Below are 25,534 nucleotides of genomic sequence, written 5' to 3'. Positions count from 1 at the left end.
ATGTGACATGAAAGAAATGCAGAAGTGGAGGTTAAATCTGATGATATAAAGACTTTTGCTGTAGTTTCAGCACTCAGACTATGAGGAAATCTCCTAATTTCATAGGTGCTTTCCTCTTATAAAACTAAAAGGTCAGCTTACGTGAGCGAGGGAATCTATTTTGAGTGTCTTCCGTGGGTCTATTGTACATGAATGAGGTTTTTTCTTGTCTTTGTGATGACTTTAAAAGCACTGAGAAGTAGATGAACTCGACTGACAAACACTTCAAAAGTAAACACTGTTCAATCACTTCGTGCTGTTCCTGTGATCTCGTGCTTCTTGTGAATTCCTGTAAGGTGTGTGTCACGTTAGCTTGTGTTTCAGTCGAATTATTTCCTGCTCTGGATCAGTTTCTGCTCTTTTGTTTCGACACTTTTCTGAAATCTGACACTCTCACAAGAACAGAACAAGGAATCTTTATTTAAGACTGAATTACAGCGGACAATTAAACTCACAGAATATCATGTTACCTGCAAAGAAAACACAAACAATGACCCGCACCTGATGCACAATAAACAATGCTGAATGACATTATATATAGAGAAAGAAAGAATAATCCTATATACTAATCCCATCACCACAAAAACTCATACAGCACTAATATAATACAGAATCAAGTCATATGAGCTGTTATAATGCCATCTCTTTCTGTCTTCATCAAAAACAAACCCCTTTAACCTTATTTTAATGTGGATTTTACTGTTGATTCTGAGAACAGCAGTTACAGTCAAACAGAATAATTAGAGGACTTCTCGAGAATAGCATGAACTCATAAAAGTTAATTATCAATGGAAGAAAACACAAGAACACGCTGAGACACGCCTGAAGTCAACACTCAGGACGTTCTGGTCCAACAGGTTCAAAGTTACTGATTATTATCTTATGTTAACCTTCTGACAAAACAGATCAGAGTAATACTAATAACACTAATCCAGATAGAGTTTAGAGATTATTATGGTTTACATTCTTTTACACACCAGAGCCAAATTCTGGATTCCTCTTCTGACGTCCGGTGTCTTCTCTGAGCCGTTGCTCTCACGTTCCTGTGCCGTCTACTACTCAGTAGTGAACAATGATAAGACTGTTTCATGGAAACAACTGACATCTGCCTGCGGCGGCAAATGAATCTGTACACTGACGGCTGCCTGACTGACAGCGATTCTCACGAGCGGCTCTGCGCTCCTTTCCCCTTCAGGATCCGACGCACCTGCGGACAGCACAGAGAGACAAGGGTCAGTGATTCGGTCCTCTGACCGCTTCATCCATCGACTCGAACGCTTCAGCGCCGCACGAGCAGGACGTGTCTGCTATGACTGATTCCTTCAGGTGAAGAACCACGGCCAAAGTACAGTTTGGGAGATGCTGGGAATCACACGATTATGAAAATACAGTCTAGTGCACCAATCTAGTGTATAATGAGATCACGGCTGTAATAGAAAGTTTAAGAAAAGTCTTGTGAAGTCTATCTGAAAAGAGCATCATTACGGGAAGAGCATTCTGAGTCTATATGGAGCCTAAAGATCTGATCTTAACACAACCGGGATAAAAGATTCTCATGTTACCGCGTTAATCAGACTGAACTGTCCAGATCTGATTCAGATTTTAATCCAAACACTTTTGAAATACTGCGCATGTGCAGCGACCTAAAAACAGCGTAACGAGATGCAGAAAGAGCTGCTTTTCAGTGAATAACGAGTCCTAAATGAGTTTCAGTCCTTCTGAAATCCTGCTTTCACTCCGCGTCTGTGAAGTGGAGCAGAACAACATCCATCAGTCCTTGTTTAAGACACTCTTCCACAGACCATGGGTTTAAAGTGCTTTTACTGCTTTCTAAAGTCAGTCAAGAGAGTAAATCTGATCAGCAGCTTGTGACGTAATCACTTTATTTAGCGTTCATATAAACACTACGCTCATATTTGTCAATCAGAATTCATTCATTCCGACAGATGCAAAAAATGCAAATGTATTCATGTAAATGTAGCCATTTCGTGTGGATGGATTTAATATTGTAATATTATTTTTATGCTGGGTATGTGTTGCATTAAGAGGCATTTGGATGAGGAAATGATCTTGCTATCAGAGTGACTGAGCGAAACCCAACATGAGTTTCAGCTGATATAGACGGTGCAAAGGTAATAATAACTAGCGGTGTTATTTTCCCCATCATCTACGGTCAGTTAGACTGCGGTTCTCTGACCTGGTCTCCCAGGGGTCCGTCGGGCACTAGCTGCGCCGGCTGCTCATGCTCCAGGTTCTTGGTGCTGGGATCGGCTCCTCGTCGCAGCAGAAGTGTCACTGCGTCCAGCTGAGTCCTGCGGCCCTGCAGAGCACTGACCATGTGCAGAGCCGTGTTCCCACTGAACGCCTGCGGGTCACAGAGCAGAGGTCAGGGGTCAGAGATCAGACCAGCGCTGGACACAGCACCACACACTCACCCTGGCGTTGATGACCAACCAGTAGTTGGACTGATCCAAAAAGAGGCGCAGCAGCTCGACGTTTGCCTCTTCAGCAGCCATGTGCAGCACGGTGCGACCGCTCTTACAGTCCTGAGAGACACGGGAAACACACGAGTCAACACACACACACACACACACACACACATACTCTCCCTCTCACACACACACACACGAGTCCCCACCCACACACACACACACTCACCACACACACATACTCTCCCTCTCACACACACACACACACGAGTCCCCACCCACACACACACACACACACACACACACACACTCACCACACACACATACTCTCCCTCTCACACACACACACACACACTCACCACACACACATACTCTCCCTCTCACACACACACACACACACACACACGAGTCCCCACCCACACACACACACACACACACACTCACCACACACACATACTCTCCCTCTCTCTCACACACACACACACACACACACACTCACCACACACACATACTCTCCCTCTCACACACACACACACACACATACTCTCCCTCTCACACACGAGTCCCCACCCACACACACACACACACACTCACCACACACACATACTCTCCCTCTCTCTCACACACACACACACACACATACTCTCCCTCTCTCTCACACACACACACACACTCACCACACACACACACACACACTCACCACACACACATACTCTCCCTCTCTCTCTCACACACACACACACACACACACACTCACCACACACACATACTCTCCCTCTCTCTCACACACACACACACGAGTCACCACACACACACACACACACTCACACACACACACACTCTCCCTCTCACACACACACACACACACACACACACACGAGTCCCCACCCACACACACACACTCTCCCTCTCACACACACACACACACACACACACACACACGAGTCCCCACCCACACACACACAAACACACACCTGTTGTTGTTGTTTCAGGAATAACGGATTATTCTGAGTTTGGTCGGGAAACGGTTAAGGCTCAAAAAGTAGCTCATAACTTGTTGATTAAGGAGAAAATCTTAAAAATAATGGGCGTGTCGATCGAACTTTAGACCTAAGAAATTCCAGAAATTCTGATGGTTTCCACTACTAGTACCATTACAAACGACCAACTTTTATCCATCAGAAGCAGTAAAAACTGGTTTTCTGTAGTGTGTTTTGGAACAGTGTGTTTTCCCACCACTGGACACTTTTCACAAGACTGTGACGACGTGTTTAACGGTCAGCATCGTAAATACTCAAAAGTTTTTAATATTTGTATTTCTTTTAATGTACATTTATAACATTATACTTTGTATTATATCAAATTTGAATCAACTTACAAATATCCTAGTTAACACTAATGCGAAAACGTTAATGTTTCTAAAGCAGCGTCTCTCGTCGCTCTCTCTTCTGACTGCAGTTATCAGTCTCTCTCTGTTTTTTTCCATTTATTCAAAGTCATGAAGACACTATCGTGGAGTTTTTCTTTTGGCTATTTTAGGAAATGGGAATGTAAAAAATATATATCTGTAGTACTCTTCCATTCACTGCTCCTGAAGTTCACCCAACTATAACGACTTCCGCAGCTGAGAAACCCAGAAATGTGAAAGTGTCCACAGAAGACGATCAGTTACCAGCAGAGACGCACACGTCTATTACAGTCACCAGTGAAACCAGTGAAACCAGTGAAACCAGTACAAACCTTGGCCTCCAGCGAGGCGCCCATCAGCAGCAGTGTGTTCACACACTCGACGAGCTGCTTCCTCTTCTGCAGCAGAGCTGGACTCTGAACGCACGGACCACGACTCAGCTCCTGCAGCACGGCATTGTGGGACAGCACCGCCACATGAAGAGGCGTTAGTCCTGCGAACACAAAACACTCGGCATCCATCACTGCGCTCCAACATCAGCTGTGTGACGATTCATTACATGAAGCAACCAGCACAGGGCTGTCACATCAAACATAGAATTTAGAATATGACGACTGCCTTGTTGAATTTAAATAAAAATCCACATTTGAATGCAAAAACGTTAGATTTGAATGTTAGGTGTGTGTCAGGCAGCTTTATCAGCTGCGCAGAGATGAGATGACGGCTCCAGCCTGAAGAAGATCTGGTTTACTGCAGAACTGAAGCGGTTCACACAGAGCATTTATTTATCGCATTTTCTAGGGACTTCTATCACCGCTGCACTCGCGTCTCGCACAAGAGAGCCTCATGTTTAGAGATCCGTTTAAAATAAATGTAAGTTCAACTATTAAATAACATCTCAAAACTTAACTGCAGTGTTTTTATCCCTCTGCATCTGCTCTCATGTTTGTAAATGAAAAAAGTAAAAAGTACTCTTGTTCTTAGTTTATTCGTGTTTTTTGTGATAAACTTTGCATACATACATGATGTTGTGTTGTTTCTGATCGCTCAAGCAATCTTATTATATTTGTTTTATAAACATTATTTTAAACACTATGCACTTTTTTTCAAAGATATACGTGAGATGATTTTATTCCTTTGAAGAAACATGCATTAGTAATATTTGGTTTTTGTGGCCTCAAAAGAGTTTATCCCCCTAGCTGAAATTATGCCTTTTAAATTCAAATATAATTCATAATAATTAAGTAAAAAATGTGTATTTAGATGAGCCGCTCCTCAGAGACACTGACCATCATAGTTGACCAGCTCCAGGTTCACGGGCCGTCCGCTCGTCTGCACAGATCTCTGGATGGCCTGAGGAGATTTAATGGTGACATTTAATGCTGACAGAAACACAGGCATTTTGTTTTGAAGTCTTATCAAAAGAGCAGTGTTGTGCGGCCAGGCGAGGGGATTTTGCGTGCCTCTTTTTTGAGGAAATGCATATTAGTTAAGCATGCTATGAGGAAGTCAGTTAGCGGCTGGTTAAATAAACACTGAGCATCTGACTGAATGATAGACGAGGACTGTTGATAGAAGATGAGAACATGATAAGAAGAAAGGGTTAATAAGGAAGTACAGTGTTGTTAATGACTGTAGGGACAGGCCAGGCTAGTTAACTGGTTTTTCAACATCTAACTGGTCAGTTACTGGTTGAGTACTTAAATGAAGATGTAATTATCAAATCAAAGTATGAGCAGATACCTGCAGCGTGGAGCTGTGGCCCTTCTCTGCGCAGACGTGGAGCGGGGCCCGGCCCCAGCAGTCCCTGGTGTTGAGCTCGGCCCCCAGCTGGAGCAGGTCTTGAGCGATCAGGTGCTGGTCTGCAGCGACGCTCACCTGGAAGGCGCTCTGCGAGGACAAGTTAATCACAGGTGTGTTCCTCTCACAGACAGGCCCAGGGTGCAGTGGGTGTTTGTGGCTGTACCTGGTTGTTGTGTTCTTTCATGTCCAGCATGCCGAGGGCAGCCATTCTCCTGGCGAGGACATACGCCAGAGCTCTTCTGCCCTGAGCCACCGCGATGTGCAAAAACCTGTAATCAGTCCACAATCAGCTAACGACTCGAAACCGCGTTCCTCTGGAGACATGTGAAGCAGCAGAAGAGCTAGAACCTGTGAGTGCTGATCGAAGCGTGTAATGTGTGGAAGAGCACTCACGTGTCTCCGTCTGCGTCTCGAGCGGTCAGCTCAGCGTGGCTCACAGAAGCCAGTCTCTGCTCCTCCTGCTGGATCTGCCACTGGAAGAAGGACACCGGCGGCGCAGCGGTCAGCCCGAGGCCGAGGCCGGACGAGGATGGGAATGTGTTCTGATGACTTTGGGCATCAATGCACAGATCCTGAGGAAAGCCTCTCACCATCACAGATTCGATGGAGAGCCGTTCCCCGAAGTCCTCCATCATCTCAGAGTCACAGATCATGCTCTCGCCGTACGAAAACTACAGACACAGAGCCAGAGGCTTCATATATACTCCACACATCCACTGTAAACACACTTACACTAATCACTCAGAGTCAGCAGTGTTTCTCAGCTCATCTAAAACATCCTGAGCGATGAGAAACACTGCTCTGTTGTGATTCTTATTCAACTGTAAGCAAGTGTTTCCCACAGACTGACACTCTATGTGTGGGGCACTTCCTCCAGGGCATGGATATAGATACAGTATATATATATTAGGACTGTTAATCTATTAAAATTCTTTTTTTAATTTTTATTAATTGCATGATTGTCATGAGTTTACTTGTGATTAATCACAACTTAATGGCACATATTTTTTCTAAATATGTAAATAGCTCAATTGGTAGAGCACTGCGTTATCAAGCGCAAGGTTAGGGGTTCGATTCCCCGGGAACACATGATATGTAAAAATGGATAGCCTGAATGCACTGTAGGTCGTTTTGGATAAAAGCGTCTGCTAAATGCATAAATTTATATTTATTAATTCAATTTAAATGTACCTTAAACTTATATTTTTTTCATTTTTACTCCAATCACCGTGGGCATGGACAAGCATGGGTTAGGTTAGCTTTATGCAAATATATGTTTATTATTGCATGCTGTACACGGAATAGAACCCACACTGATCTTTTTCCAGTAGAATAACAGACAGATGTCATTGTCTTTGACAGGCCTCAGAATCTCGAGCGTGGAGATCAGAAGAGATAATAAAGCAGTGAAACACACCGGGTTCGAGTCTGAGTCCAGGACTCGCGGTCGTTTATCAGGACACACACTCAGATTCTCCAAATCCCTCTTCCTTCTCTGCAGCGCATTAATTATAGCTATAATGAAATGGAAAATTATTATCTAGTACCTTTTGACAACAACTTTTCCTGTTGCTATGATTAATTTCCTGTAATCATAAGTTGATAATTGATGTAGTTACCTGGACACGTGTTTTCTACTTGATATTGCTGACCCTGTAATGAAGCATATAATTCATTCGCAACAGCATAAAAAACAACACTGGATTCATTTAAATCATGTCATAAAACATAATAATGTATCTGTACCTGGCTGTAGTGTCTCTTCTGCAGGATCAGCTGTTTGACGGTGTTCTTCACGCGCACGCCCTGATAGAGACTCGCTCTGCGCGCGCCGTGCGCGTCCACTGAGGAGCAAGAGCTTTCATTACACTTTATTGACTTTAATCAGTTTACGGTTCTCTGAAAGCCACTGTCTGCGTGATATGGACATCAACTTGACACTTATGAGCTACTCCTAAATATAATATATAAACTTTAATTTCCTGTAAAGCTGCTTTGCAACGATTTGTTTCGTAAAAAGCGCGATATAAATAACTTACACCTGAACTGAACTGAATATGACAGGTTTTATTCTCCAGCACAAACACAGCACTTCAGTCTGGTTGATTAAAGAGTAGAGTCTCATACCGCTGTCGCTGTGAGGGCTTCCCGCGCTGCTGGAGCTCTGCTCCGAGTCTGACAGGATCGGTTCGGCGGGAGAAGCGCAACCGTAGAACGACAGCAGGTGCACCGGACTGGTCATCACATCGCTGTCCCGGTCCAGAACACCGGACAATCCCTCACTAACTCCGTCGATGATCATCTTCTCTTCTCCTGCTGTGACGCGCAAGCGAGAGAGAGCTGGGTCTGAATGACGCGACGCAACTCTCGCTGAAGACCTTATTCGCGAGTGACATCAGGAGTGACGTCACGACGCTCCTTCAGCATTCTAAAACACGAATAATTTAAATATCGTCAAATCAACTCGAGAGATTTCTTGTTCGAGTATAAATCTGACAAGTGAATAAAAAACCATCGAGATCGTCACGAACTGATCCAATCCAGTCAGCATTCATTAATGATGATTTGACCGTTTTATTTAGGAAATCAACCAAGAGAAACTAGATAAAGTAATTACTTTATCTTATTATTATTAATAAAAACGAATGACTGAATTAATAGCGGTAGTCTATACGATGTTGAACACAAACAGCGCAAACGCGTAAACGAAAGCACAAAGCGTCTCGGAGAATGAGCTCCATCTAGTGTTAGTGAGAGATCCAGTCGTGATGGTGTTATAATCCACAGTAATCCAAAGCATTTCACTCTTTTAAAATTATTTCTAAAGAGAACAATTGAAATGTAATCAAAACAAAACACCCACAAATAACCACGTTTTCTGTCCACTGCTGATGTACTGATGCAAAATACCAGAATGGGGAAAGAAAGTAAAACTTTATTTTACAAAAATGAATTTTAAAATATATATTTAATAAATAAAAACTTGCATATACCAGACTGAACACTAGTTGCAGCACATACTGTAAATATCCAGATGCACACACAGAAAGCTCTCAGTAGGGTTTGAACTGCAGCTGACTATCAAATCAATTCACATTAACTTCACAGAAATACATGCTCTTCTACAGAACAAGGCTACGTCTGGTCGTGTTGTCCAGGCTCCAAAAGGAAACAAGTCTACTGCTAAGTGCACTGAAAGAGCTTGGCACCCTGGGTACATAAAGATGTAAAGTACTTCAACAGAAATCTGTATACTGACATCCAGCAGTGTATGTAATTCACTGTTAGAAAGAAGAAAGGCAGTCATACAGGAGTCACTGTCGAGTTAGACATGATCTTCTTCAGTCTGCTGACCGCATGTGTGTAACTCTACGAGTCTACAAGTCTTCTGAAGGCCAGGGATTAAAACAGGCAAGTGTCTGATCTTTAAGAAGAGCCAGAGCCAGGGCACATGGGTCCCGATCGAGTCCTGTGATTCCTAAACTCCTTTCAGACTTCAGCTTCTACTCCGGTCAGGACAAGCGCTCTTTTTTCCCATGAGGAGAGAGATCGGATGGATCTTGAGGTGTTCCCGTTCTGTCGTCTTCATCCTCGTCCTGTTGCTGCACAGAGGACAGATACTGCTCCAGAAGACTGTCCCCCGCCGCTCGCTCTCCCGGGGAATGAAAGCCAGACTCCGGGATGGAGATCTCTGTGCGGACAGGAGCCGCTGCGGGATTGCTGGGATCTGACGCTGAACTCTGTGCCACACTGAGCCGCTCGTTCACAGACGACTGCCACTCCAGCAGCGCCTGAAGCTGCTCCACACACACACACACACACACACACGTTCACACACACACACACACACACACACACACGTTCACAGCAGTATTCAGTATTCAGTATAGCAGTATTCATCATTCATCATCTTCACACAGACCTGCTTCCACAGGAACTTCACCGCTTCTTCTTGCACACGTCTCTGCAGTCGCTCTTCTTCGTGCTGCTTGCGCACCCTGCAAAACATATGAGTTAATGCAAAATACTTTACACTGTTTCAGCTTACAGTATTGATGAAGTTGATTTTACGTTTGAACTAATCAGCTAACAATTAAAATAAAACAGTGATTCCTTTCCAGCTCATAACCTGATGCACAAACATGTAAACAGTAAAGAGTTTGACCTCTCCAGCTCCGCGGTCAGGTGGACGATGTGATCCTGCATCCTTCTCAAGCGGATCTCAGCACGCACTTCTTTGGCCTGTGGATGGCAGAGGCGCGTCCAGTGACCCCTCCACCACGACTGGATCCTGACAGCTGCTTCACACTGCTTTAGTTCACACTGCAGCGCAGCAGATCTCTGCGTCTCCTCCGCAGAACTGTTCTGTAGCACAGCATCGCCACTCAACACATCGGCTCTGTCAGTCACATGAGAGCTGAGGACGGCTCCGCCCACTGACCCCTCCTCCGATGGGTGGAGCTGTGTGGATGTGGGAGGAGCCAGAGAATCATCAAACTCCTCCTCCCCGCTGTCAGGAGCTGAAGCTGGATGAACAGCAGGGTTAAAGGGCAAGAAAGCAGACTCTGAGGACAGCAGACTGCCATGAAGCTTCTCCTCATCAGTCTGCACATCCTCCAGAATCATCCCGTCTTCAGCGGCGGGCGGCAGACGGACCGCAGCGATCACGGCTGAAGACACAGAGCTCATCCACGCATTTACATGAACTCCTGGATCCACATCTACAATCATAATGAAGAACAAATCACTTCAGGAGAAAAATACACGAAACACTGAAGGGCAGAATCACTAAAGATGAAATGGTGCCTGATTCAATGAAAAAACTCCCTAGATTCTACAACAACACAAAATCATTAACATCTTTGTATTACAAAAACTTCCCTAAAGTACAGATTACAGTCGGCTCAGGATTCAGCAGCTCAATCCTGTCTGGAAACAGGACAAGGCATCATATCACTCCTGTCTGGAAGTCTTTACACTGGCTCTGTCAGATTCCCTATAGTTTAAAACTCTCATGCTTACTTAAAGGGTTTACATGGTTTGAGACCTCATTATCTCTCTGAGCTTTTAACCCTTGCTACAACAGTGTGTGATCTCTGCTCCTGTGAAGCTGCCCTTTTAATGGCTCCATTCACTCATTTAAAGTCTATGGATTGTTTTATAGTGCTTTTTTTTTTCAATTGCTCCTAAACTTTAGAATTATTTGCCTGCCGGGATTAGGCAAGCAGAATCTCTTAGTGTTTTAATCTTCCCTGAAAGCTTATTTTTTATGGTTGCTTTTACCTGATTATTTTGTAATTGTCTTATTTTAACAATAAAATCTTATTTTATCTTTGTCTGTATTTTCACATTTCAATATTGGTGAAAGAGATGCAGACGTTTGTGCTGAAAACCACACAGAAAAGTGAATTAATGATCTCCTCCATGAGTCTTTCACTGAACTGACCTGCCTGAGCGATGACCTCCACATCTGTGTTCTTGTGAACGTTGAGATGCGTGGGGCGAACCGGACTCGAGCCGCAGTGACGTGTTTGCTTCAGCTGTTTCTGATGCTGTCTGCACACACACACACACACATACACACGTGCGCGCACACACACACAAACAGACACACACACGCACAGACACGCACATGCACACACACGCACGCACGCGCACACACACACACGCACACAGACACGCACACGCACAGACACAGACACACACACATGCGCGTGCGCACACACACAAACAGACACGCAGACACAGACACACACACACAGACACACGCACACACACAGCTGATCAGTGAAGCTCCACCAATCAGGTTTTGCTGTGGATTAAATGGTGTGTTTTGGACGCTACCTCTGTTTGTTGAGGATTCTCTCTAGTTTAGCATCCTCTGCTGACTGTAAGGCAGTCGCGGCGGTCAGCGGACATGTGGATGCCAAATACTGGACCAGCTGTGTGTGCTGCCCCGGCCGAAACATTCGCCCTTTTCCTTGACTGTAGAGCCATTCTCCTTTCAGTCTAGAGACACGGCAGAGTAATGCAGCTGCTTTCTTAAGACTACATATCGCATAAATCAATGGATCTCAAGTTAATGTCTTCTATTGTCTTTAATAACTGTAATTACTGTAAACAGGTGTTTGTTAGATGGTCCACAATTTTTTTTATGTATTCTTGATGTGGTCAACTTGCTAAAAAAGTCTGAGCTAACCCTCTATGATTAGAAGACCACCTTTCTTAAAGTAGTGTCAAATATGATGTATGACAGCTGTTACAGAATGATTTGTAGCACCACATTACAACACAGACTGCAATTCTTGTACTAAAAAAGGCATCTCACTTACCCCTCTTTTTGTGTAACCACGTATCCATCCAGCACCTTCAGACTGAGACACCAGCTGACAACATACGGGCGATAATCACAGCCGGGCAGAGCCGGAGTGGCCATCACACATGGGTTACTCCTGACGGACAGCTGCTCCAGACTGTGTAACGGAGCTAGATACGACACCTGCACACACACACACACAGAGTCAACACCAACATCCTTTACACATGACACGTGTTGGGCGATATGGTCATTTTTCAAATCGTCATATGGTCAGCACGTGAGATCGACGATACACGATATTATCATGCATGAGTGGAGCTAGAGAGAGACTCTTAGCAGAACTGTTTGGTGTTTTAAACCAAGCAGGTGTGCGAGAGAGAGCCTATGGAATCACCAATAATCAATATACTTTCAGACATACTGATAAACTAATGTTAAATATAAAAATACTGTATTTAAAACCACTAGTTCATATATAGTCGGACACAACTGTCATATCACGAGTCCTGTGACGAATCTGCTGCATCTGCACACAGAAGTTATCAGTCTAAAGTTCGACAGAATCAGACAACGGTGAAAATCAATATTTGATTTCATTTAAAGTCCAGCAGTTTAACACTAATATTGGACATAAACGAACACATTAAATATAAAGTATTTAAAACAGCTAAGTTCCTCATGACGAGACCGACCCGTCACAGAAACAAGAACGAGATGCTTTCTAACATAACTGTGCATTAAACTCAGTTAGTGAGGGCTCGTTTACAATATTGCACATATATGCAATGAGATACCTTATATCTGCAGACGATGCATGTCTGTTTGTGGATGGAGACTTTGTAACGGCCAAAACTCTGTATTTTGCATGCATCACATTAGTACTGATGTGACACATTAGAATCTCTATGGATGATAAATTCACTCTGCCACCTTTTTATTATTTAGTCTATACTTTATTTGTAATACCAAGAAAGAGTTAATCTCTCATGTATGAGAAGAGTGTGTTGCCGTGTACCAGCCATTAAATGATGGAGTTTCGGTTCCTTGCCGCTGTCGCCTCTGGCTTGCTTAGTTGGGGTCACTTCATCTACAGCGATATCGTTGGCTTGATTGCAAATAAATGCACAGACACTATTTAAACTGAACAGAGATGACATCACTGAATTCAATGATGAACTGCCTTTAACTAACATTTTGCATTATTGAGACACTGTTTTCCTAATGAATGTTGTTCAGTGCTTTGACGCAATGTATTTTGTTTAAAGCACTATATAAATAAAGGTGATTGATTGATTGATTGAAATGTGTTGGACACCATCTCCTCGTTTTCTAACCCTTTCATTTCATGGATTTAAAGAGTTATCCGAGTCAAAGCAGACACTTCAGCGACTACAGGATCTGATCCTCCTGCGCTCGCGGTGTGTGTGTGTGTGTGAGAGAGAGAGAGAAATGTAGTGCTGAAGTAAAATACCTGGGCAGTTTGATAGCCAAATTATAAGCAGCCTAATAAAAATAATAGTTATTATTATTATAATCTAATACATTAATAGGAAAATGAGCCTAATATAGTCTTGATTATCGACAGAGAATTCTGCTTATGTTGATATCTCTGACTATCGTCAATACACAATACTGTCGTCTATCAGCACAACCCTATATTGTAGTGTGTAAAAAAAAGAATTGCAAAAAAAAGCATTTTCAGTGATAATGTTTGAATTTGAAATCAAAATAATGGATAAATGTGTTTGAAGTAAAACAGCATGGATCAGTAGCAGACTCTTCTGTGAAAGCACAGTGTGTCACAAGGGTCACCTAAGAGGCAGATGATGGGTGTTCGGAGCACCCCTATTATCAAGCCGCTTCTATTATCTGTCTGCTGTGCTTTACCTCGGTCAGGTCTCTGATCTCGTTCTCTGCGAGCGACAGGACGGTGAGGTTCGCTGGAAGGTGAGCAGGAACGGTGCGCAGAGTCGTGATGATGTTTCCATGCAGAAGAAGTGTCTGAAAATGGGTTAGACAGGCCTTAAAATTCGGTGACACATCACGTTTTTTTTTCTGTGTTTTGGTTCAGTCTTCCTAAGATTATTTATCTAAACACATTAAGAGATTATGAATGATTTGCCTCTGAAGACAAATGGCAAATACCTTTAACACTGAGAGCTTTGTGAGGTCTCCTATGTGAGAGATATTATTGTCTGACAGATCGAGATGCTGAAGGGAAACGCAGGTGTTGAGCTGCTCGATGACCTGCACAAACACACACTGATGAAGAATCAGCCTCATATTCAATTAAACGCATGGTAAATGTGAAGAACACCTTGATGTTGTTTCCAGACAGATTGAGCCACTGCAGACGACACAGGTCCTTCAGGCCCTCGATGTAGCCGATGCTGTTGTTGGGGAGGTTCAGGGTTCGTAAGTGTGTCAGCTTTGAGACGCCCATCATGCGCACCAGACGATTACAGGCCACAGATAGCTGTGAACAGAGAGCCGGTCACACACACACACACACACACACACACACACATCAGTGCTGACCGCAGGTGTCAGAGAGCCAGTCTCTCACACACTTACACACTTACACACACACACACCCATCTGGGCTGACCGCAGGGTTAGGTCAGTGTGGACCTGACTGACCTGCTGCAGATCCTCGTTGTGCTCCAGGTGCTCCAGCTTAATGATCCGGTTCTGGTCCAGAATCAGTGTGTGTATCCCGGGACTGAACCACTTTGGATCCAGTTTATGAAGACCCTGATTTGAAAGGTCTAACAAACCTGGACCTGAGTAATAAGAGCACAGGACAAACACTGATGAGCGAGAGACATCTACACTCAAAACACACTTAAAATGGAAAACAATTAACGTTATTCCAAAGACAAAAGAAGAGAACAGGTTTATTCATGTCAACTGTAATCATTAAAAAGACAAATGGTGTATGAATTCAGAATAATTAAAGCTTCCAGTATACATGAAACCCCCTCGAACAGAACAGGTATTATAAACAGCAGATTTGTAAATTAAATCCTGTCAGATAATTAGTGTTATAACAGTAGATTCTGACAAAAACAGATCAGACAGTTCGTCAGGATCTTCACACACTGTGATATAACCGTGATATTCCTCACACATAAAGACAACATGTTGTCTGTCTGCAACGGAAGCACACGCGCAACTAATCAATCTATTATCAGTCGCAGGGAGGAATGGGTTTTATTGCACATACCTTCGTAATTTGACATTTGGAGCAGTGGATCGGTAAAGATCGCTCCCTCAGGCTCCGCCATACTTCCGCTCACTTCCCGCTTACTTCCGCTCACTTCCCGCTTGTGTCACCGCCAGGCAACCGATCGACTATTTGATTGGATAAATTAACCTGGAAATAATAATAATTTTAGATATTTTTGTAATAACGCTGGTAATATTTAGCCATCAATTTTATGTTTACTTTGAAAAAAGAATTTAGATTTGTGAAATAGGCTCCTTTATAAACGCCTTACCCACAATTCCTTTTCCTCTTCCCTATCTGAACCGCCGCCATGAAGTGAGTGTTCTCTGTGTTCATCCAAAAACATCTTTAAAGTTATCCGCGAGAAGCGCTTGCAGAAGTATTCAGATGTTAATAACAAATAAGATGTAGCTATTGTGACTCTTATTTTTGTGCAGGGTCGAGTTGTGCAGTTTTAGCGGGTATAAGATCTATCCCGGCCACGGCCGGCGCTACGCTAGGATCGACGGAAAGGTAAAGCGCCAACAATACACGTGTTTGATTACACTGCTGTGGTTTAATCCGTGATTATCGATGAATGAATGGCTCTTAGTGTTTTGTGACGCGAGTATTTACGCTTGGCAGTCTTTAGTGTGGTTCTCTAGCCTAGTGCTAGCTTGTTGGCTAACTACATTCCTGACAGAGCGAATGATAGGTTTAATTTCAGCTTTGAGCTCTAGTGCCGAGAGAAACATCATCTGTGATCTGTGTTGAGACTGTTCTCAGATCTTTGACTGCAGGAACGGAGTAAATGTGTTCAATCGTCTGCTCTGCAGGTGTTCCAGTTCCTGAATGCGAAGTGTGAGTCAGCTTTCCTGTCCAAGAGGAACCCCAGACAGATCAACTGGACTGTTCTGTACCGCCGCAAGCACAAGAAGGGCCAGCATGTGAGTCCGAGCCACACTCACGCCTCGAATTAACCTTACTCTAACCCTAACACCTGCGCCTCGAACCTCCGGGACGCAGACACTGAGGGGACGTAGAGTGTGATGTTATAGTGAGCACGTTTACATGCACTCCAGTAATCAGTTATTTTCCTGTAGTGACGTCGAAATATCATAATTTGTGTATCTGACTCTGATTATTAAATCTGTTTGTCAGTTGTGATGTTAAAGCTTGTTACATGTCAACGAGAAACGTTCAGCTCGTATATTATCCTCTCGTGCAGTTATAAAGCAGCTTTTCACTTAATCACTTCTGCATGAGATGAGAACACTTATTTTCTCCGTCATTAAATTGTTTTTGTTTCCTCCTTTCTTTACTGCAAAACTTGTACTCCGTCTAGATGCACTTACGTCTGCACTGATGAAGTTTTCCTGTCACGTTTCACACAAGCGCACTTCAATAAGCCGACAAAGTGGGTTATTGTTTACATGACCGCACAAAATGAGGGAAAAAAACTACCAATGTTGACCGGTTTATGCTTGCGTAATTTAAGCTTACTCCGATAGAAGAAAATGGGTTACCACATTTACATGTCCACATGCATGTTCTGCTTGATCTTAATCATTTTAAGAATGTGCATGTTAACACTCTAAGAGCCCATTCTGTTTATTCAGCAGATGTTTTGTGTGTAGTGTTGACTGACTAAAGAAAGCTTGTGCTCCGATGTGTGTGTTTGCTGCTTTAGGAAGAGGTGAGTAAGAAGCGCAGTCGTCGTGCGGTGAAGTTCCAGAGGGCCATCACCGGCGCTTCACTGGCTGAGATTCTGGCCAAGAGGAACCAGAAGCCTGAAGTGCGTAAAGCACAGCGAGAGCAGGCCATCCGGTGAGCATTGCTTATTTTGTAGTCTCAGATGTTCAAATAGTTGTTTTTGTGTATGTATCTTTTTACGGTAATGCAACTGGTTTTGCACAGTTACCTTCTCATTACGTGTTTCTGCTGCATGTTTGACGCATCAGATCTAACCCTGGAGCATCACAGTCCTGCAGTTTTATCAAAAAATCTTTTTTCACTAAACTACTTTAATGTGTTTAATTGACTAACAGTATTTTTGTGTAATGTTAACTTTTAAGTTGGTTGTGTGACTCCCTTCAGAAGTCATTGTGAATAAGTGACACTGTATTTTTTTGGCTCTAGATGTTAGACTCCAAAACTTATTCTGATATTACATTACTTTTTAAAGTGCAGTTTTTAAAATCTTGGCTTTGTGTGTCACAGGTTTGTGACTGGTAAACGCATTGAGACGAGTGCAAACAAAACTAAACATTTCCTTTCTAACACTTTTCGATCTGATGTTTCAGGGCTGCTAAGGAGGCTAAGAAGGCCAAGCAGGCCACTAAGAAGCAACCCACTCAGAGCGCCAAGGTAAAAGATGGTTTTAAAGGGATAGTTCACTCAAAAATGAAAATTAGCCCATGTTTTATTCACCCTTAAGCCATCCTAGGTGTATAAAACTTTCTTCATTCAGACATATCATTTCAGAGTTATATTAAATGTCCTGGCTCCTCTGTCACCCGCTGGAACACAGATCTCTTGTGCGTATGACAAAGCGGAAACTAGAGTTTAGGGTTTATAAAGTTTTAAATATGAACGTTTTTCTTGAAAGGCATAATTCATTCAGATGGCCTTTATTCACTCCCATGTGAGGCACTTATAACAATGGGTTGATGCTGTTTATTGAATTTACAAAGTGAAAGTAGAGGATGCTGAGCTTGTGGCTGTTCTATATGCAAGCATCAGTGTCTTGAACTTGATGCAGTAGCCAATGCAAGGAGATTAAAAAGAGGTGTAACATGGGCTCTTTTGGGCTTGTTGAAGACGAGTCGTGCCGCTGCATTCTGAAATTCTGCTGGACTGTTGAATATTGACATTCACTGCAGTTATAAAGAGCCAGGACATTTGTCTGTAAGAGAGTCCTGAACACCTAGGAAGACTAGAGGGTGAGTGAATCATGGGCTAGTTTTTTTTTTTTTGGGGTAAACTATCTCTTTAAGAATTGTAAAAAATGAAGGATATAAGCTACTCTTCAGCTTATCTTTTGTAAGCGATAATGTATTTTGTGTGGTGTGACTGTTTTTTGCCCCTTGAGGCGTTGCAGTGTGACTGATTCTGTCACTTCTGTGTCATAAGGTGGCATAGAGTAGAAGGACTATGTCTACACCTAGTACCCTTAATAATGGGTGCTCAGTGTCATTTATAGCCCTACACATTATTGCAAAACCAAATGTAACTCCTTGTGTTTAAATGTCCTTCATGTCATCAGTGAGGTGTTTCTGTTGTTTTTAGGCCCCTGCTAAAGCTGCAGCCAAACAGAAAATCGCCAAGCCCATGAAGACCAGTGCTCCTCGTGTCGGTGGCAAGCGCTAAGCTGATGTTTTGGTGTTTTGTGTATCAATAAAGCTTTCACTATCAGCCTTGAGTGTCCTCAAAGTATTGATTTCATTAATGTTCAGTGCTAAAGACTAACAATGTTAACACTACACTTAAAAAAAAAAAAAAAAAAAAAAGCTCATTTTCCAACTCCCCTAAAGTTAAACTGTTGAGTTATACCAGTGGGCATCGTTTATGCTGCGGCGCCCGGGGAGCAGTTGGGGGTTTGGTGCCTTGCTCAAGGGCACCTAAGTCGTGGTATTGCCGGCCCGAGACTTGAACCCACAACCCTAGGGTTAGGAGTCAAACTCTAGCCACTAGGCCATGACTTCCCATAAAAGGAACTCGCAGATGAAATTGCCCTACCTAAATTACAAGTGTTACATAATTTTGGTGTCTTTGGAAAGAAGACCCTTTGGGCTTTACTTATCAACCAGATTTGATAATGCGCAAAAATATTAAAAGTTATAGACACTGAAATGCCTTGAAAACTTTTTTTTAACCACACTGAATTAGGGTTATCAAACTGATTATTTTTTTTATCTGATATGGGTTTCTATTTCAAATCTGACAAAGATAACATTAAAAATTAAATTCCTGCAAATATTTTTCTGAGACCATTTCTAGCCCCCCCCCCCCCCCAATATAAAAAGTATTTACTAACTCTATTGAATGCTTCTACAAAGTTATTTAGTCATTAAACATACCACTGCATATTTTTTTCCATTATAAAACACTAGACAGAAACTAAGACATAATATAAGTGATTTATTTGAGTACTATAAAATGAAAATAATTTGAGTAAGAAAAATTTGAAAGATAAAAATAAAAAAGATTTAAGTTTGTATGCCAATTACAGAACATCCTGAGATTGCTAGATGAATTACAATGAAAATACGTGCTGATATCCAGTTATAGAGATGGTAGTAACACAAATGCACCATAAAGTCAATAAACCAACCTCTCTATTCATATATATGGCGTTCATCTATAGCTGTGATTACAAAGTAATAGCGATCTGATTTGCACTCAATCAGATGATAATCATGCAGATACATTCAACATTAAACACACACATACAGTATTGTTCAAAATAATAGCAGTACAATGTGACTAACCAGAATAATCAAGGTTTTTCGTATATTTTTTTATTGCTACGTGGCAAACAAGTTACCAGTAGGTTCAGTAGATTCTCAGAAAACAAATGAGACCCAGCATTCATGTTATGCACGCTCTTAAGGCTGTGCAATTGGGCAATTAGTTGAATTAGTTGAAAGGGGTGTGTTCAAAAAAATAGCAGTGTGGCATTCAATCACTGAGGTCATCAATTTTGTGAAGAAACAGGTGTGAATCAGGTGGCCCCTATTTAAGGATGAAGCCAACACTTGTTGAACATGCATTTGAAAGCTGAGGAAAATGGGTCGTTCAAGACATTGTTCAGAAGAACAGCGTACTTTGATTAAAAAGTTGATTAGAGAGGGGAAAACCAATAAAGAGGTGCAAAAAATGATAGGCTGTTCAGCTAAAATGATCTCCAATGCCTTAAAATGGAGAGCAAAACCAGAGAGACGTGGAAGAAAACGGAAGACAACCATCAAAATGGATAGAAGAATAACCAGAATGGCAAAGGCTCAGCCAATGATCACCTCCAGGATGATCAAAGACAGTCTGGAGTTACCTGTAAGTACTGTGACAGTTAGAAGACGTCTGTGTGAAGCTAATCTATTTTCAAGAATCCCCCGCAAAGTCCCTCTGTTAAAAAAAAGGCATGTGCAGAAGAGGTTACAATTTGCCAAAGAACACATCAACTGGCCTAAAGAGAAATGGAGGAACATTTTGTGGACTGATGAGAGTAAAATTGTTCTTTTTGGGTCCAAGGGCCACAGGCAGTTTGTGAGACGACCCCCAAACTCTGAATTCAAGCCACAGTACACAGTGAAGACAGTGAAGCATGGAGGTGCAAGCATCATGATATGGGCATGTTTCTCCTACTATGGTGTTGGGCCTATTTATCGCATACCAGGGATCATGGATCAGTTTGCATATGTTAAAATACTTGAAGAGGTCATGTTGCCCTATGCTGAAGAGGACATGCCCTTGAAATGGTTGTTTCAACAAGACAATGACCCAAAACACACTAGTAAACGGGCAAAGTCTTGGTTCCAAACCAACAAAATTAATGTTATGGAGTGGCCAGCCCAATCTCCAGACCTTAATCCAATTGAGAACTTGTGGGGTGATATCAAAAATGCTGTTTCTGAAGCAAAACCAAGAAATGTGAATGAATTGTGGAATGTTGTTAAAGAATCATGGAGTGGAATAACAGCTGAGAGGTGCCACAAGTTGGTTGACTCCATGCCACACAGATGTCAAGCAGTTTTAAAAAACTGTGGTCATACAACTAAATATTAGTTTAGTGATTCACAGGATTGCTAAATCCCAGAAAAAAAAAATGTTTGTACAAAATAGTTTTGAGTTTGTACAGTCAAAGGTAGACACTGCTATTTTTTTGAACACACCCCTTTCAACTAATTGCCCAATTGCACAGCCTTAAGAGCGTGCATATCATGAATGCTGGGTCTTGTTTGTTTTCTGACAATCTACTGAACCTACTGGTAACTTGTTTGCCACGTAGCAATAAAAAATATACTAAAAACCTTGATTATTCTGGTTAGTCACATTGTACTGCTATTATTTTGAACAATACTGTATATGAAAACTAAAAAATTAAAAAAGGAAAGAGAAAGGCGATCACTATAAATTCCGCCTCCATCAGCTGACAGGCGCATCACCAGGGAACGCCACAATTCAAATATACTATCTTTCGCCTTTCTTTCACTTTTTTCTTTGTTGATTGTCTCATTCTGTTTGTGACACTACGCTGCAAAACCATGATGTTTTTACTACCAAGTACCACTACGAATCTGGTATGTCCTGCATTTTCATTCTTCATGTTTTGATGTGTACTGCTTACACAAATCTAGCAAATATATTCTTTATAAGCATTCCATTGAAAATCAGCTATCTGTCGTCAATGCTTGAGGGTTAGATCTTTATAATGATATATAGTTTGTCAAGATTAAATTTGTCCCGTTTCATTTAATCTATTCGTAAATATTGACACAAGCAAACACAGGGAGTTGAGGATGCCCACGTCCAGGTTAACAGGTTATTAAAAAGACATAGACAATACATGATTAGAAACATGATTGTCAAATGTGTGGGTTACATATATGATATGGAGTCAAGCAAAGGACTGGTATTTGTTTACAAGTCCCTTTGAGTTAATTTTGGTGCATCTATATTTGAAAAAGTTTCTCTGACATTCATTGACATCTGTGGAGACTAGAAGTTAAAAGTTCCCCTTAAAGGAATTTCAGTCTTGTACTTGTCTTCTAGGTGTGGGAAGTCAATCCAAAGATCTTGTGATCATGATTACTATCATGGGTTTACACGTGATGGTCATGCTGTGCATCTCTTTGACCATAAATCTGGATTACTTGCCCCACATTTGCCCCACATCTCTTTTCTCAATTGAAATTGTCAATTATTGTTCTTATGGTATTAGTGATAAAAGCTGTTCTGTGAAAGAGTTGGTTGGTTATCTTCTTTCAGACTGTGGTGCTAGGAGTTGATTTACAACATCCTGTTGCCTTTCTGTGGAATTCGGCACCTCATGTTTCAACCATGCTCCCAATTGAATCTTTAATTTGTCTGGTTTGGGTCTGATATGCTACACTCTACAGGATCAAACAATCCTACCATTAGGTGTGAAGGTAGTGAGGTGTTCCATGAAACTCCATAAGCCTTAGGGTTATGAGGAATAAGGGAAAAAAAGAAAAACCATGTATGTCAGTATGGTAATCCATACTCAGAATTGGTGCTCTGCATTTGACCCATCCAAGTGCACACACACAGCAGTGAGATGTGAACACACACCCAGAGCAGTGGGCAGCTATATATATATCCAGCACCCGGGTTGTTCAGTGCCTTGCTCAAGGGCACTTCAGCCATGGGTATTGAGGGTGGAAGAGAGAACTGTTCATTTACGCCCCCCATCTACAACTTCTGGCAGCACCAAGCCTTGAACAGGTAACCTTCGGATAACTAGTCCAAGTCTCTAACCATTAGGCCACAGCTGCTCCTGTAAAAGTTTGTGAATTATGAAATGAATATAAACCATCTTTACTTTAGATATCTCCCAGTGTACAAATTTCCATAGAGGCCTAGAATGGGCATGTGAAAGGTTTCTTTCCTGTCAGTAGTATAAGTTACCTTTATTTATATGGTGCTTTAAACAAAAAAATATTGTGTCAAAGCAACTGAACAATATTAATTAGGAAAACAGTGTGTCAATAATGCAAAATGACAGTTAAAGGCAGTATATAGATTCTAATATTAATGCAAATAATAATGGTGAAAGAGGGCAGCCTTGTCGTGTGCCCCTCTGCAATGGAAAAGTTAATGACTGACATGTGCCTGTGATAACAGAGGCCAGGAGAGTTTCATATAGGATTTATATCTTAGATAAATAGTTTTGGACTAAATACCAAATGTTTCATTACTGCCCACAGGTATGGCCACTCCAGCCTGTAAAAGGCCTTTTCTGCATCCAAAGAGAGCACAGCCTAGGCTTCAGTAAACAATTTTGTGTAACTCTCCGAAAAATTGGCTAATATAGAAAATCAGACTTGAATCAGTGATTTGGAAATATTTATTTATTTTCATTTTGAACATTTTTCAGTTCTTTAAAAAGTTATGTACGTTGATAGTTATTTGCAATTTAAAATGTTTAATTTTTAAAACAAAAGGAGGTATGTAGGCTCAGTGTGGAATGATGTCAGTCGGAAGAGACGAACAGCGGAGAGAGAGCACAAGGGATAGATGTGATATAAACATACGTCATGGGCGACCTATACACAAATCCACCGTGAAATCTATGGGCGCCGCCATCTTGCCTGCCGCCATTACTGCATGCCTGCGAAGTGTGACGGTGTGACACTTGCCGGTGCCCTCTAATGACATTTCAATGAAAGTGCATCCTGCTCATTAAAGAAAATGTCTGGTGAAAGGGAACATTGGGTAGATGATGTCACAGGCAGTGGCCAAAACTTACTGATAAAGGTAATTTATTGACAACATAATGGGTAATAATGTAAAAATATGTAATGTAATGTAATTAAGAAGTGTATTAATTGATGACAACAATAAAACTGAACACTGTCATTACTAGCTGTCTTGCTAATATGTTCATCAGCTTCAAATAACTATTAGGCCATCCTTAAAAACATTCTTGTTTGCCATAACCCGACCGACCCTGTCAATTTCGGACCGACCCAATTAATTATTTTTTTCCCCTTATAGTCCGACCGACTTGCCGATTGTAATTGTGTTAAGACCCAAGGATTTTTTTTACTCTTCAAACAACTAATACAAATGCAATAAAATGTGAGACACGCAATTTTCACATGCTCTCACGCCGCACATCCATTTTCTCAGGAAACAGAAAAATCGTGAAGCAAAGAGGACACAGAGACTGACAGACTAGACAGAGCAGGTTACTTATGATAGAAAAATATCTCAGCTCTCAGATTCTGTCAATTTTTTTATGAAATTCAAACAATAAATATTCAGCTCGACCAGGAACTCTTTGTAATACGTATGGCTGTAAACATGGGCAGTCAATGTGCAACAAGGTTCGTGATTTTCACAAACGGTTTTATTCCAGGCCTGTAGTTTTGTGCTGTTGTTAAAACAACCAACCACAAAACACACTCTTCCTGGCATCACTGGAGAGCATACGTACTTATTGTACAGCTAACATCTGTTACAGCTACCTACGGGACCAACATGCTACTTCTGCTACTTTCTAAGCAGCAAGGCACACATTAATGCTGGCGCTGCTTTACTTCCATGTTTCGCCGGATTGTGTTCTGGGGGAAAAGTTAGGACAATAAGGGCCTGACTGACAGGGGGCCCAACAAATAGGTAAAAACTAATTTACTATTTGTATTATATTGTACACTATATAAAACATCATCATTGAGTATATTTCAAATAATAATAAAATGAATGATGTATTTGATGATTTTACTTATTTAGGCAATAAAGGTTAAATATCACCATTGACCAAAAAATAAAACATCCATATTGAAAGACCACCCCCCCATATCTGGATGAAATGGTTTGGTCCTGACTTAGCACACTCATCAGTGACGGTGTTTAGACAGTTGCAGTCAGTCAATCAATGCATGGCGCGCTAGCATTGTTAATTTCATTAACGAAGACAACGACAAAAAAAATTCGTTAAATAATTAAATCTAGAGTACGGTGTCAACAAAGAGTAGGACCTGAGACATGTTGTCTAATCCAAATAGAATGCAGAAGGTTCTATGAATAGTGATATCAATGCATCTCTGTCATTACCAGCATGGAATTGACTGGAATCTAAATCTAACCCTAACCTAAATATTACATAAAACAAGTTTTGACACACAAGCACCTAAGGATAACTAGACATAGGGGTGGGAAGTGGCAATCTTTGTATTTATCTACATAAGCCTACTGCCACCCCTACCCTACCCTACCCTTAGCTTTACCCCTACCCCTAACCCTACCCTTAACCCTCCCCTTACCCCTACCCCTCCCCTTACCCCTACCCCTACCCCTACCCCTACCCCTACCCTAACCCTACCTCTAACCCTACCCCAACCCTACCCCTACACGAACCCTAACCCTAACCCTAACCCTAACCCTAACTCTAACCTCTAACCCTAACCCTAAGGGTTAGGGTTAGGGTTAGGTTAGGTTAGATAGAGTTAGGGTTAGATTAGAGTTAGAGAGAGTTAGGGTTAGAGTTAGGTTAGAGTTAGGTTAGAGAGTTAGGGTTAGAAGTTAGGGTTAGAGTTAGGGTTAGAGTTAGGGTTAGAGGTTAGGGTTAGGTTAGGGTTAGGTTA

General features: G+C 41.9%; 3 protein-coding genes and 1 non-coding gene across 4 annotated transcripts; 2 read left to right on the top strand and 2 right to left on the bottom strand.

Annotated features, from left to right (window-relative positions):
• Window positions 1-439: 439 nt before the first annotated feature.
• nfkbiz (nuclear factor of kappa light polypeptide gene enhancer in B-cells inhibitor, zeta) lies at window positions 440-8,077 on the bottom strand. The gene is made up of 12 exons (XM_052544974.1): window positions 7,807-8,077; window positions 7,426-7,523; window positions 7,299-7,332; window positions 7,097-7,194; window positions 6,073-6,350; window positions 5,843-5,948; window positions 5,620-5,766; window positions 5,166-5,229; window positions 4,209-4,369; window positions 2,475-2,585; window positions 2,237-2,404; window positions 440-1,246 (listed from the first exon to the last, which is right to left on the bottom strand). The coding sequence occupies exons 1-12, from the start codon at window positions 7,979-7,981 to the stop codon at window positions 1,202-1,204; spliced, it is 1,485 nt and encodes a 494-aa protein (XP_052400934.1). The 5' UTR covers window positions 7,982-8,077; the 3' UTR covers window positions 440-1,201.
• A 517-nt stretch (window positions 8,078-8,594) lies between these two features.
• On the bottom strand, window positions 8,595-15,668 carry cep97 (centrosomal protein 97). The gene is made up of 12 exons (XM_052544973.1): window positions 15,499-15,668; window positions 15,225-15,374; window positions 14,639-14,781; window positions 14,316-14,474; window positions 14,144-14,245; window positions 13,886-13,999; window positions 12,012-12,178; window positions 11,524-11,688; window positions 11,126-11,235; window positions 9,845-10,400; window positions 9,602-9,677; window positions 8,595-9,476 (listed from the first exon to the last, which is right to left on the bottom strand). Exons 2-12 carry the CDS (start codon window positions 15,283-15,285, stop codon window positions 9,192-9,194), a joined length of 1,938 nt encoding a protein of 645 aa, XP_052400933.1. The 5' UTR covers window positions 15,286-15,374; window positions 15,499-15,668; the 3' UTR covers window positions 8,595-9,191.
• rpl24 (ribosomal protein L24) lies at window positions 15,454-18,622 on the top strand. Its single transcript, XM_052544989.1, has 6 exons — window positions 15,454-15,542; window positions 15,665-15,740; window positions 16,043-16,153; window positions 16,897-17,033; window positions 17,510-17,573; window positions 18,495-18,622. The coding sequence occupies exons 1-6, from the start codon at window positions 15,538-15,540 to the stop codon at window positions 18,573-18,575; spliced, it is 474 nt and encodes a 157-aa protein (XP_052400949.1). The 5' UTR covers window positions 15,454-15,537; the 3' UTR covers window positions 18,576-18,622.
• Window positions 18,285-18,417, top strand: LOC127949754 (small nucleolar RNA SNORA17). Its single transcript, XR_008152432.1, has one exon. It is a non-coding gene; the product is annotated as a small nucleolar RNA SNORA17 (small nucleolar RNA).
• Window positions 18,623-25,534: the final 6,912 nt, after the last annotated feature.

Source organism: Carassius gibelio, chromosome B1 (genome assembly GCF_023724105.1).
Source record: "Carassius gibelio isolate Cgi1373 ecotype wild population from Czech Republic chromosome B1, carGib1.2-hapl.c, whole genome shotgun sequence".
Classification (NCBI taxonomy): domain Eukaryota; kingdom Metazoa; phylum Chordata; class Actinopteri; order Cypriniformes; family Cyprinidae; genus Carassius; species Carassius gibelio.
This window is presented reverse-complemented; position numbering and strand designations above follow the sequence as displayed.

Bases quoted from the DNA above. Each gene is read 5' to 3' on its own strand.
- nfkbiz (XM_052544974.1), bottom strand. From the start codon at position 7,981: ATGATCATCGACGGAGTTAGTGAGGGATTGTCCGGTGTTCTGGACCGG. The intron at 4,370-5,165 runs GTCAGTGTCTCT...TTGTGTTCGCAG, and splicing joins GGAGCTGGTCAACTATGATG to GACTAACGCCTCTTCATGTG. The intron at 1,247-2,236 runs GTCAGAGAACCG...TGCTGTCCGCAG, and splicing joins ACGGACCCCTGGGAGACCAG to GTGCGTCGGATCCTGAAGGG.
- cep97 (XM_052544973.1), bottom strand. From the start codon at position 15,285: ATGGCGGAGCCTGAGGGAGCGATCTTTACCGATCCACTGCTCCAAATG. The intron at 14,475-14,638 runs GTCAGTCAGGTC...CTCTGTTCACAG, and splicing joins ACAACGAGGATCTGCAGCAG to CTATCTGTGGCCTGTAATCG. The intron at 9,678-9,844 runs GTCAAACTCTTT...TATGTTTTGCAG, and splicing joins CTGACCGCGGAGCTGGAGAG to GGTGCGCAAGCAGCACGAAG.
- rpl24 (XM_052544989.1), top strand. The intron at 15,741-16,042 runs GTAAAGCGCCAA...TCTGCTCTGCAG, and splicing joins ACGCTAGGATCGACGGAAAG to GTGTTCCAGTTCCTGAATGC. The intron at 17,574-18,494 runs GTAAAAGATGGT...TGTTGTTTTTAG, and splicing joins AACCCACTCAGAGCGCCAAG to GCCCCTGCTAAAGCTGCAGC.